We start from the raw sequence: 12,787 nt of genomic DNA on the forward strand, positions 1-12,787 counted from the left end.
AACTACTTAAACGATATACAAGGGGCACTGGCACCTGGGCTCAGTCACTTAAGCGTCTGACTTCAGCTCGGGTCATGATCTCACGGTTCCTGGGTTCAAGCCCCGCGTCGGGCTCTGTGCTGACAGCTCGGAGCCTGGGGCCTGCGTGGGATTCTGTGTCTCCCTCTCTCTCTGCCCCTTCCCTGCTCATGTTCTGTTTCTCTCTCAAAAATAAACATTAAAAAATTAAAAAAAAATTTTTTTTTCAACGTTTATTTATTTTTGGGACAGAGAGAGACAGAGCATGAACGGGGAAGGGGCAGAGAGAGAGGGAGACACAGAATCAGAAACAGGCTCCAGGCTCTGAGCCATCAGCCCAGAGCCCGATGCGGGGCTCGAACTCACAGACCGTGACATCGTGACCTGGCTGAAGTCGGACGCTTAACCGACTGCGCCACCCAGGCGCCCCAAAAATTTTTTTAAATAAAATTGAAAACCTATTTTTAGAGCAATTTGGGATTCCACTGATAGGAAAAGATGGAATTCTCATATGCCCTGTGACTCCGTGTGTGCACTGTCCCCACCACAGCGGGACATTTGTCCCTGCCCACCAGCCGACATCACAGGTCCTTAGCACCCCAAATCCACTGTTGATATCAGGGTTAAAATGCACCGTTTTAAAGTGTGCGTTTCAGGGGTTGTTTGGCCGTCAGGTGAGCTAGTTTAGAACCCTGTCATGAGCCCCCGCCGTCAACCCCTGGCAGCGTCCGTGTCCTTCCCGTCCGGGATCTGCCCCATCCCACGGCTCCTGTAGTCGAGTCACGCGACAGGTAGCCTTCCGGGTCTGGCCTCTCACCGAGCGTCACGTTCTGCAGGCTCGTCCAGGTCGTGGCGGGTGTCAGCGTCTCGCTCCCGATCGTGGCGGTGGGGTGGACACGCCGTGTCCTTTGGCCCGCTGAGCACACGTGCACGTGCTCCCATGTGGACCGCTGTGTTTTCAGACGCCAGTTTCGTACTGGGCAGCTATAAGACAGAGCCGTGTCCGAAGCCACCGCGTCTGTGTCGCCAGGGCTATGCATGTCCGCACTACCACAACAGCAGGGACCGGCGGCGGAGCCCGCGAAGGTTCCAGTACAGGTGAGCCTCTGCGGCGCGCGCGGCAGCGTGGCCCTGCCTCCCACCCCCCTCCCCCCCCGCGAGCCAGCGTTCTGCCGCGTGCGCGCGCGCCGGGCTCTGCCGCCTCCCGTGCGCGCGCACGAAAGGCCAGACGCGGCCGCGCGCGCGGGGCAGCGACGGTCGCGCTTCCTTCCTTCCGTCTCCGCGGTTTCGGGGCCCAGGGGCCGAGAGCCGCCCCTGCGCATCCTGCCAGTGGTAGTCACCAGAGCGCAGCCTGAGAGGATAAGATGAATCCACGTAGATGGAAGGGACGGAAAATGTGCCGAAAAATAAGAAAACCTTACTCCCCACGGCGCCTCGTTTTTTCCGGGAGTCCAAAGAGATTTTGATAAGGCTGTCCGACAACACGTGAAAAATGAGCATCAGGGCTGGGTTTTCCTGCTGTGGGATCACTTGTTTGGGACTCGGTGTGGGACCCAGCTCGGGAGGGAAGGAGGGAGGGCGCCCGCTGCCTGTCCAACGCTCGCACGGCACGCCACCCGGGCGCCTCCGAGCCGCACCCGCGGCGGAGCCGGCCGAGCCCCCCGCCTGGCTTCAGGCGGCCCTCACTCTGAGGCCCGCTCCCAGGGGTTGTGTGCGCCCGCCGCGTGCCAACAGCGGCTGGGCACACTGACGCCCCCCCCCCCCCCCCCCCCCCCGTCCTCCCAGGTCCACGCCGTGTCCCAGCGTGAAGCACGGTGACGAGTGGGGTGAGCCCGCGAGGTGTGACAGTGGGGACAGCTGTCAGTACTGCCATTCCCGCGCGGAGCAGCAGTTTCACCCGGAGGTACGAGGCACCCGCGTCGGCGCACAGCCCGGGGTAGGGGGAGGTCTCCCCCCTTTGACTCCGGGTCCCTGGGACCACCCTCTGGTCCTGCGATTCGCCGGGAGGATTCGCAGATGCCAGCAGCACTGTTGTGCCCACAGCCGTGATTCGTTGGTGACGGGATAGGGGCTGAGGTCAGCCAGGGGTGGGGCGGAGGGGGGGGGGTCCCTCCCGGGGCTGGGTCCCCGACCCACCGGGCCTGAGATTCCAGGGCTGTCCTGCAGGGAGTCACGTGGACCGTGTCTGTGGACAGGCGTGTCGGCCTCGGTGTCTGGGGTTTTCACTAGGGGTCACATAGACGTGCTGACCTCCATCTCCAGTCCCCCCAGAGGCTGAGCCCACACGACGGGGCCCAGAGCCCCTACCAGAAATCACGTTGTGACTATCCGGGGTGGCCTCAGAGCAGGTAAACAGAGACACTTACCAGGCAGGACACCCCGCCCTCCGGGAGCCGGTCAAGGCCGGACCTTCCTTTGGCACCGGCAGGGCACGGACGGTTGAAGTTCGCAGAGCTAACCAGAGCACGCTTGGGTTTGTGGTGAAAACAGACCAGCAAGGGGCTCCTGGGTGGCTCAGTCGGTTGAGCCTCCGACTTGGGCTCAGGTCATGATCTCATGCTTCGTGAGTTCGAGCCCCGTGTTGGGCTCTGTGCTGACAGCTCGGAGCCTGGAGCCTGCTTCCGATTTTGTGTGTCCCTCTCTCCCTGCCCCTCCCCTGCTGGTGCTATGTGTCTCTCTCTTAAAAAATGAATACACATAAAAAAAAAAAAAATAAAAAAAAAGATTACTGATTAGCAGGGATGCTTGGGCGGCTCAGTTGGTTAAGTATCTGACTCTTGGTTTCAGCTCAGGTCTGGATCTCATGATTTCGTGAGTTTGAGCCCCGCATCGGGCTCTGTGCTGACAGCATGGAGCCTGCTTGGGATTCTCTCTCTCCCCGCTTCTTCCTCTGCCCCTCCCCTGCTCGTGCTGTGTCTTTCTCTCAAAAATAAACACTAAAAAAAACCACAGCAAACCAGCCCTCTTCAGGGTTGTGAGAGTGTGGGGACCAGGACGGGTGGGGGGCAGTCCAGGAGGGTGGGGTGTGTGGCTCGCTTGCAGGAGGGGTGCCTCGAGGGCCCCGCAGGGGGCAGGGATGGAGCGGTCGAGGCGGAGAGCCAGGAATAAGGGAGGGGTCAGTGCCGGGCGGGGGATGGGCCACGCGGGCCGGTCGGGAGCAGGAGGCGCCCTGTTCTGGCCCATGGCTGCCCCTGGTGCCACCTGATTGGTGCTGGGCGTGGCCCGCCTGGGCTGGGTCGTGAACTCCGAGCCTGGCCTCTGCCGCCCGCCTGTGTCTCAGGCCCTACGATTGCCCCTCTTGACTCGGGATTTTTGTCTTCTGCTTCCTTTGCTGACTCATTGGCTACTGACTCATTCGTTCTGTTTCTAAAACTCAGAAATGTGGTAAAGGGTGCCGCCTCCACTGTGGCTCCGTGGCCCCAAGGGCACTCCGTCCCCATTCACCCCTGCGGCTCCTCGGGTACTCGGAACCCTTACCGTGCCCCAGCGCCGTGCCCAGGGAGGCCCTGGGCTCCCGGAAGGGGGCCCCGCATCTACTCTCCTCTTTCCTTTCTGGGGCTTCTGTTCTTTTCAGAGGTTCTGTGCTTTAAAATTCACGTAAAATGCCAGCCTCCTGATGTCATAGGTCCCGAGTTGGAGCCCCTCTGAAATTGCTTCTGTTGGTAGGCATTAAAATCTCAGCGCAGGCACTTAGCGGGTGAGTGAAGACCGAGGAGAGTACGTGGCCTTTGTGGGGGAAGGAAGGCCACTGGCTGGGGAAGACTTCCGGAGGGTGTAGTTTTGGGGTCTGGCAGGAGCGCCCTGGGGCCTGCCCCGCTTGGTGTGCTGTAGGGCCAGAACAGAGTGTTGTTGGCGCCGTGAGAGTATCTTTGACCCTAGTGAAGGGAATCAGGGCTGACCATGGAGCTCATGCATGTGGTCGTGACACAGGCATTTGTTGAGCGCCTGCTGTATACCGGGAGCACTGAATTGAGCATCTCTTTCAGAAAATGCCAAGTGGTGAAATTGACTTTGTGTGAGATTTCCTTTTTTTTTTTTTTTTTTGTAAGTTTATTTACTCATTTTGAGAGAGAATCCCGAGCAGGTTGTGTGCTTTCATCGCAGAGCTGGAAGCAATGCACGGCTGGATCTCGCAAACCGTTAGATCCTGACCTGAGCCCAACCGACGGGGCCCTCCACGCACCCCTGTGTGTTATTTCAAGGACAGTCAGGCCTGCTCTGCGGAGAGCGGGGGATTCTGGGGCCACGGCATACAGGGCCGGGGTCACATCCACACCGCCTCCTCAGGAGACGCGTTGTGGTTTGGAGCTGGGTCCTCTGGGCTTCCCGTGGAAACCCGTTCCCAACCCGGCCCCTTTGTTTTACTGGTAGATTTTATTTGCTTTATTTTCTCTTTGCCGCCCAGATCTACAAGTCCACAAAGTGCAACGACATGCGCCAAACCGGTTACTGCCCCCGGGGCCCCTTCTGCGCCTTCGCACACGTGGAAAGTAAGTGTGCGACGCCAGACTGCCCGCGCGCCTGGAGCGGGAGGGGGGCCGGGAGCACCCCACGTGCCTTTCAGGGTCACTTCAGGCCGCCCCCCGCCCAGAGACCTCCCTACCTTGTGGCCGGCCCTGCGGTTCCCTGGGGGCAGACCCCAACTCCGGCTGGCCCTCCCGGGGAGGGCGGCCAGTCCCTGCTGGACTCGCACGTCTTTCCACCGGGGGCACTGTGGCCGCCGTCCCCTGTCGCGCGGGGCGAGTGGCCTCCCCAGGCCCCCCTCCCCGGTCTGGGGACCCCTGGACCCCAGGTCGCCCTGCACGCAGCTCTGTTTGCAGCCAGCAGTCGCTCATGGCCTGCCCCCTCCCTCTGTTGACAGAGAGCCTCGGAACGGCCAACGGCTGGGGCTGCCCCACGCCCGCCCGCAGCTCCGCGGCCAGCAGCGGCCAGCCCGTGCACGTAAGTGGACGGCGTCCTGGGGAGGGTGCCGAGGGTGCCGTGTGGTTTTGTGAATGGCTGGGGACACGGATGGGCGTGGTCTCTGGGTGACTCGGCTGCGCGGTCTGCCTGGGGTGGTGGGGGGGGCGCCTCCTTCTAGAAGCCTGGGACAGCCCAGCCGAGCTCTGGCCTGGGCCGGCTGCCCCCAGACATGTCGGCAGCACGTAAGACGTGGTCTCCAGCGAGCGTGGGGAAGGGGCCCCGTGTCCGGCTGGGTCTCCTTGCAGGTGGGTGGCTGTGGCGCCAAGGGGGGCGTCCGGGCGGGGCAGGCCCCTAACAGCGGCCGGGGCTCTGGGTCCTGGGTCTGGCCCTGCCGGCCTGCTTCAGGCATTGAGAGATGTGGGGGGCACCTCAGGGAGAGGATGGTCCTGACCTGGTTGGACTTCATGTCTGTGCGGTGGAGGACACGGGGGGGCCTCAGGCCTCATGCCCTGCCCTTCACCCTGGCATCGTAGCGGGCTCCCCGTCTGCTCTCGCTCTGAGCTTTCGAGAGGGTGACGGGAGGGTGTTTGCATCTGCGTGTCGGATCTGCTGAGAAAGCGGCCCTTCGGCGAGGAGACTGGAGCCTCAGGCGTTTCCCCGCCCGCCTTCCTTCCCACTTTGGGCTTTTGCTTTTTTAACTTTTCATTTGGGTATATTTTTGTTTAATTAACTTATTTATTGAGAGAGAGAAAGAGCGAGCGTGCGCATGGGCAGGGAAGGGCACGGAGGGAGAGACCATCCCAAGTGGGCTCCCTGCTGTCAGCGCAGAGCCGGACACGGGGCTCGAACCCACAAACCGCGAGATCGTGACCTGAGCCGACATCAAGGGTCAGGCGCTCAACCTACTGAGCCCCTCAGGTGCTCCTGCCCCCACTTTGCGCTTTTTTTAGAAAAGAGGAAAACAGGAAAGGTGAGGAAAACCTGGATGGAATTTACTTACAAGGAGCCGGGCAGTGATCTGTCAGCTCGCGGCCTGTTCCGCGTCTCTGGCATCTCCGTGCCAGGTGGCGACACGGCCATCCTGCATTCCCAGTGGGTCAGCACCCAGTGTCCCCCCACGCCCCGGCATGCGGGGGTTCGATCTGATCCCGAGTCCATGGAGCCTGAAGACCAGACAGACAGCTCTCCCGCTGCAGCCCTGCAGGGTCTGGCGTGACCCCTCCTCGCCCCGGTGCTGACGGCAGATGGGCTCCCCTCACCCTGCAGCCTTGTCACGGGCCCGTCCACGAGGAGGACCGGGCTGCCCCTTCACACCCACGCTGGGCCTTTGTCCCTCTGCAAGTCCAGCTGGCGTCCTCTGGGGGAACCGAGCAGAGCAGAGCTCCCGACCCCCAGGAGCATAGCCGGGCGCTGGGCGTGGCAGGAAGCTCTCCCCACCCCCCCACCCACCCCCCCCCGGTCTTAGTGGCTCCCAGGGGACCATGCCGGTCGTGGGCTTAGGTGGTGGGCACAGGGCCACCGGCTTGCCCCTCCTGAGGGCCTAGGGTGAATGGAGCCTCAGGGGGCGGGGGTTGTGCCTCGGAGGCAACAGCCCAGGTGCGGTAGGTGACCCTGTGCCTTGGATGGCACGAGAACAGTGCCCACCCCTGCGGGCGTGGTCTAGTGAGGGCGTCTTTTATGTTCTTTTAATTGTTTTGCAGTTTAAAAACCCTACTTGCTAAGGGCGCCTGGGTGGCTCAGTCACTTAACCCTCTGACTCTTGATCTCAGCTCTGGTCTTGATCTCAGGGTCGTGAGTTCAAGGCCCGTGGCTCACGCCCAGCACGGGGCCTCCCTAAAAAAGGGGGATGGGGAATAAGTCAACCTGCTAGGACACGATGGGTGGCGGGTGCCAGGCTGCAGGGGATTCCCCGCGGGCGGAGACGAGGGCAGCGTGGAGAGCACGCGGTATGCCGTGTTCCTCGACGGGGTCACGTCGCCAGACAACCGAAAACACGCGTATCGCTCTCTGATCCCAGTTCCTGACCCAGAGCTCCTGAAACCCTTGTAACTTCCCAAGGGGATAAAAATACCTTGTGTTTCGGGGCGCCTGGGGGGCTCAGGTCACGATTTCCCGATTGGTGGGTTCAAGCGCCGCCTCGGGCTCTGTGCCGACATCGTGGAGCCTGCTTAGGATTCTCTCTCTCCCTCTCTTTCTCTGCCCTTCCCTGCTTGCGTGCTCTCTCTCAAAATAAATAAACTTAAAAAAAAAAAAAAAGATTAAAAAAACCCACCAAAACCCTCTTTTGTTTTGCAGAGGTGACTCTGGGTGGGCTCCTCGTAGCGCCTGGATGCGGGCTGGTCACCGGAAAGGCCAAGCCAGGGTTAGAATCTTGGGACTTTCTGCACCACCCGACATGATCCGGGGCAGGAAGGGGCTGCAGGCGGAATTAAGGGGGTGAGCCCCATGAAAATCGCTGCAGTGTGCGGTGTGGAGAGCGTCCGCACTGGCGACGTCTCCACGCTGGCGGGTGGAGGTCCCCAGCTGCGCAGGGACGGTAGCGCCCGCACTCGGGGCCCTCGCAGACCTCACCTGACATGTCTCTATCTGAACGTCTGTAGTGTTTATTATATTATGTAATAATCCGGTAAACGTAAGTGCTTCCCTGAGCCCTGGGAGCGGTTCTAGAAATCGGCCAAACCGGAGGAGAGAGTGGTGGGAATCCTGATTCGGAGCCAGTCGGTCAGAGGCACAGGTGACAGGGTGGGGTGGGGGGTTGCTGAAGCGGGGCCATCTTCAGGGGCCGACCCCAGGCAGAGGGTGTGGCCCAGCAGCAGGGAGCCTGGGGCAGGGGTGGCCGGAAAGGGCCTGGATGAAGGGGCGAGGTCCCCACAGGGAGCCCTGGGTTGCAAAGGCAAACAGAACCGCTTCAGGAAACGCGTGCTTGGCCTGGAGGTATATTCAGGTCAGTGGTCAGTGACTTCGGAGGCCCTCACCGGTCACTCTGGACAACAGAGATACAGGGAACTCTGAAAGCCCAAGGCCAAGTACTGCGTAGGAGGAAGGGGCCCCGGGCAGGGCCTGCATGGACACCTTTTCTTCCTCTGCCCCTGGTGATCACTCTGGGTCCTTCTACAAATCCAGAAACCAAAAAAATAAAGGAAGAAAGGCCAGAAGGACCCGAAATACCACTACAAGTTAACTTACTGTAAAAGTAGTCATAAAAATCAGAATCTGATTTTGTCCTTTGATCTGAAGGACATCTGGGTCTGCGGCCTTTGTGTTGATGTTTGACCTGGGGGAGCCCTGGTCCTGAGCTCTGTGAGCAAAGCCATCATTGGGCCCGGTTTTCCTGACAGGTGGCTCGTCAGTCAAGATTTGTGTATGTGTCGCAGAGGGACAAATGTTTCCCTCTACCCTTTCACGTTCGGTACGGGCCTCTGCAAATTAAACTGGTAAAAGATAAACGGGACAGAAGCCTTAGTGCTTATTCGTACAGAAGGTTTGGTGGTGAGGAAGTAAAGACCCCTTTGGGTCTAAGCAGACCTGGCGGCCCATATACCCTTTAACAAAGAGCGGTAGATCGTGGAGAAGGGGCCGGACAAAAGGAGTTTCTGCTGCTGGGGAGGTAAATTGTGGGACGGTAAATGTGGGGGGGAAAGCGATGTCGGATCAGGGTTACGTGGACGTAGTCGGGAGCGTCTGGTGGCTGAGGGTCGTCCTCTTCCCGGTGCGGGAGAGGCGAGGGGGTGCCTTCTCAAGGGCCAGCTGACACCCCGCTTTCAGCATTGTCAGTGGAATAATCCTTTGCTTCGGGATAGATCTCCCCAAGGCTTGCCTGGCTCTCCGGGCTCGGGTCTCACGACCTCTGGTCGCAGGGGGCACAGAGCTCACCCCCTCCTTCACACAGACCGGCCCGGAGGTTAGAGGTCAGCGTGCAGGTGTAAGAGACAGACTTGGGAGAACGGACAGAGGGTGGTAACTTGAACGCCTTTTCTGTTCTCTGAGATCCCCGGGCTCAGCGTTTTCTCTCCGGTGCGTGAAGCGGAGGTGTCTGTTTGTAAACCGTGCTGCTCTCTTCCAACCCTGGTGCTTTCCTGTTGTAGGCGAAGCGGAGAGAGTCACCTGCCGAGGGCAGCCACAAGGCCGCTGAGCAGGACAGCAAGCAGGTACCGCCCGGGGGGCTCCCGCTGTCCGCAGCGGGGCCGCCCTGTGTGCTGGGACTCTCGCACGTTCCCTCTTGACCCAGAGCCCTGTGCTTGTCCGTTCGGGACGTAGTTGTTTTCACTTAATTCTTAAACTGGCCTATTCCACACGCCTTTCGTCTCCACGTTCAAAACGTGTTTGTGTTGTACTTTGGACACAACGAAACCAAAACCTCCTGACGTTTTCCCCACGGGGAGTACGGGCGCCCTTCGCAGCCGCCTGTGGTGGTCCGCGTGTGTCCGGGGGCTGCCCTAACAAAGCCCCGCGGACGGGGCAGCCCCAACCACTCACCGTCCGGAGCTGGGAGTCCTCGTGTCGGGGCCAGTGGGGTCGGCACCTCCGAGGCTATGCGGGAGCTGCCTCTGTCCTGGGCCCGTACGCAGCCGATGACTCCCTGTCTCGTCCTGCTCGCACCCCCCCAGCCCCCTGACCCCGGGTCCGGGTCTGTCTCCACATTTCCCCCTTTTCATAAGGATCCCGGTCATTGATTAGGACGGCCTCATGTGAACTTGATTTCCCTGGTAAAGACCCCGTCTCCGGGTCAGGTCACGCTCTGGTGTTTTGGGGGTCAGGACCCCGCGGAATGAGCTTCCGGGGACACAGGGCGGCCCACGACCGCATCCAAGCTGCATCTGGGCCAGTGTCTCTGGGGGCTGCTGGAGAGACTCCCTGCTCCCGCGTCACGGCTCGGGGACACGTGCACACCTGAGGTAATCACAGGCTCCTGCCGTGAGTGTCCTCCGCGTGTCCCCTCCGGTGAGGCTGCTGTGGCCTCAGCTGAGGCTTCCCTGAGCCCGACCCCGGTTCGGTGGCGCAGTTCCCGAAGGCTCTTCGGACCCGCTTGCCCGTTTTAAGCAACGCTTTCGTCCTGGCCACCACTGCCGTCCGTCCCCGTCCCCGTAAGACAAGAGGGCCTGAGCCTCTGGGAGGCCTGGGGTGCGGTGCGGGTGGGCAGCGGGAGCCCCGGCCCCCCCAGGCCCAGCACATCACCACTTGTCACTGGCCCCTGTCGTCTTCCTTCTCCATTCCTACGTGGGCGACACGCCCGGTCCCTCTCTGCCCCGGTTTGCTTGGCGCCCACCTGAGGCCACCCCCTCGGGACTCTCCAGAGTGACCCCGACATTCTTCGTGGCCTCGGGAGCTTTGAGATCCGCAGAGGGGAGTTGAGGGTAAACTGGAGCTTTGTTACCTGGCAGCGTTTTGGAGAGTAAAGTGGACAAGACGTTCGTTGCGAATCCGAAGCAGGAAACGTTAGCGGCCACGGAGCCAACACGGGGGCCTCGGGACGTGGTGCTGCCTGACACGTCCTCACGTGCTGGCAGCCCGAGGAGCCTGCGTGGCTCATCTACAAGTCCCCTCCCACCTTCTCCCGGAGATGCCCTCCGTCCCACCCAAAGCCGGGCTCCGGGGACCTCGAGTGCCCGGTGGGAGGACTGGAAGGCCAGCGGAGGGGCTCCCGGCGTTTCCCTGGGACCCTCCGTTTGAAAGGCCACGGGGCCGGAGGCCGGCCCTCTGGGGACCCCTCCCTCGCCTGTGGGCCCCAGTCTGCCCCGGCCGGGGGACGCCCCAGCCCCCCCAGCCTTGAGAGCGTCATTCTCGGTTTTCGGGATAAAGCGTCCCCTGACGTCTTTGAGAGACACAGTCCCTGCACTATGACTTCGTGGGCGGGCGAAGTCACAGCAGGCGCCTCGGGCCCCCGGCTCGGCATTTGGGCTTGGCTGTGAGGTGTCTCGGAGTGTCCTTGTTGCTGCCACCCTTCCTGCCTCGCCCGGGGCTGCTGGGGCGGGCGGGAGGCACCCCTCCCCGTGCTGAGGAGACAGTCTGCCCCTGGGCCTGAGCCCCGGGAGCGCTGAGACTTTGGCGTCTGGACTGATGCAGTTCGTGTTAATTTTACGACAGCCTCATACGCGCGGTGACTGGCCGTCGCGGGGTCGGTCACCCTCGTGAGCGAGGCTAGCCGGCCGGGAAACACTCAGAGGAGCTTTGCTGTGTATGTTCCTCTCTCCCCGCTGCTCCCCGCGCAACACCTATGTTCATGTGTGGGTAAAATTTCACTTAAGCCGACAAACTAGTGGAATCCTCCCCCCTTGTGGTGGTGGCGCTCGTCCCCCCCGAAGTGAACTTCTGCTGGCGCATTTTGAAGCGAAACCCAGACGCCACACGCTTCCCTTTGCTGTGGCTTCTGGGCCCTGGGGTCACAGCGACCTCGGGTGGGCTGCGGACGCAGCTGCCGTGTGTCGAGCAGCCCCGGCCTGCGGCTCTGTGCCGTTTGCTTGGGACGGTGAGGTGCCGCCCAGACCCGGCGGGCTCTTCTGGGCTCTTCTGGGCTGCTCTCCGCAACTCGGATAACGTGCGGCGCCCAGGCTATTGCCTGAGTACTGAGGGGTAAAAACCTGAGGTCGTAGGGCCGTTTTTGCTTTTGGAGGCCATGCGGGCTCCCTACTTACGTCTTTTTTTTTTTTTTTTTTTTTTTAATAAACTCTTTTTTAATGTTTGCTTATTTTGAGAGAGAGCGAGCCAGCCCAGGAGGGGCAGAGAGGGAGAGAAAATCCCAAGCAGGCTCCACGCTGTCAGCTCGGGGAGCCTGACACGGGGCTGGATCCCACGAATGGAGATCGTGACCTGAATTGAAATCAAGAGTCGGACGTTTAACCCACTGAGCCCCCCCCCCCCCCCCCCCCAGGCTCCCTCTGGTTAGGTCTTTGGGTGGATTGCGTTTTGCTGCCCTAGATCAGCTGTTGGCAGCCATTTCTGCAGAAAAGCTCCTTGGATCAGACACTTTCTAGATGGATGTGTTCAGTCCCTGATTAGCCAGCCAATCTTGATTGCAGCTGTCGTGCTGACTGCAACCAACTCGGCCTTTACAGCCCCCCCAGAACGTTTGGAAGAGTCGGACTTCTGTTTTGCTTTGGGGATAGAAGTCGGACACCCGTCCCGTCCGTGACCCTGCGCCCTTCTGCTCTCCCCCGGGTCCGCCGTCACTGCGCCCTCACGGCGGCCGTTGTGTGTGCCCACCCGCTCACCCCGTGTGTCTTTGCACAGAACCACCTGCCGGTGTCCACAGGGGCTCATCCGCTCGCCCCCAGCCTGGGTTCCAGCGTGGCGTCCAGCGCCGGCTCCGGCAGCTCCTCCCCGGCCGCCCTGCCCTCGGCTCCCCGCACCCACCCGCCTGAGCCCGCCCCAGGTAGGTCTAAAACTTCCCTCGTGGCTCCCCGACTTCTCTTTGCGCTTACGTTGTATCTTTTCAGGACCCGCTGCACGCGTGTTTCGGTCACCTGTCACTTGGCTGTACTGCCCATGACCTAGAAACCCCCGCCCCTGCGTCCCTGGGAGTCACAGGCTGCAGAGGGGACCAGGACCCTTGGGCCGAGGCTGTGGCCCCTGGTCACCAAGACCAGGGTGGGAGGGGTTTGGGATGCAGCCGAGGGCAGCGGCACGGCTGAGGGGCCCTTAGCCCCTGGGAGTCCTAGAGGGTTTGCGGACCGATGAGGGGAGGGGCTGTCCTGAGAGCCGGGAAGAGGGGAGGGCACGGAGCTGGGGGGAGACCCGGCCCCCAGCCCCTCAGGCCACGTCTGGCTGCTGCGGACGCTTGCGTCGCTGAGCTCCCCAAAACCTGCATTTCTGTCCCGGCCGAGGGAGACCCGGCAGGGGCTCTGCTTGTGGCGTTTCCACGTCCTCTGCG

General features: G+C 61.4%; 1 protein-coding gene across 7 annotated transcripts in view; it reads left to right on the forward strand.

The window, feature by feature from the left end:
- UNKL (unk like zinc finger) overlaps positions 1 to 12,787 on the forward strand; it is a 37,475-nt gene that overhangs the window by 12,845 nt on the left and 11,843 nt on the right. For 6 of the 7 annotated variants that reach the window (XM_045461782.1, XM_045461783.1, XM_045461789.1 and 3 more), the window contains 6 exons: positions 981 to 1,116; positions 1,804 to 1,921; positions 4,424 to 4,508; positions 4,880 to 4,959; positions 9,006 to 9,068; positions 12,148 to 12,289. In XM_045461782.1, the coding sequence (XP_045317738.1) occupies positions 981 to 1,116; positions 1,804 to 1,921; positions 4,424 to 4,508; positions 4,880 to 4,959; positions 9,006 to 9,068; positions 12,148 to 12,289 (624 nt within the window). The remainder of the gene's footprint in view (positions 1 to 980; positions 1,117 to 1,803; positions 1,922 to 4,423; positions 4,509 to 4,879; positions 4,960 to 9,005; positions 9,069 to 12,147; positions 12,290 to 12,787) is intronic. The other variant, XM_045461780.1, reaches the window with a different exon arrangement.

Source organism: Leopardus geoffroyi, chromosome E3 (assembly GCF_018350155.1).
Source record: "Leopardus geoffroyi isolate Oge1 chromosome E3, O.geoffroyi_Oge1_pat1.0, whole genome shotgun sequence".
Taxonomy (NCBI): Eukaryota; Metazoa; Chordata; class Mammalia; order Carnivora; family Felidae; genus Leopardus; species Leopardus geoffroyi.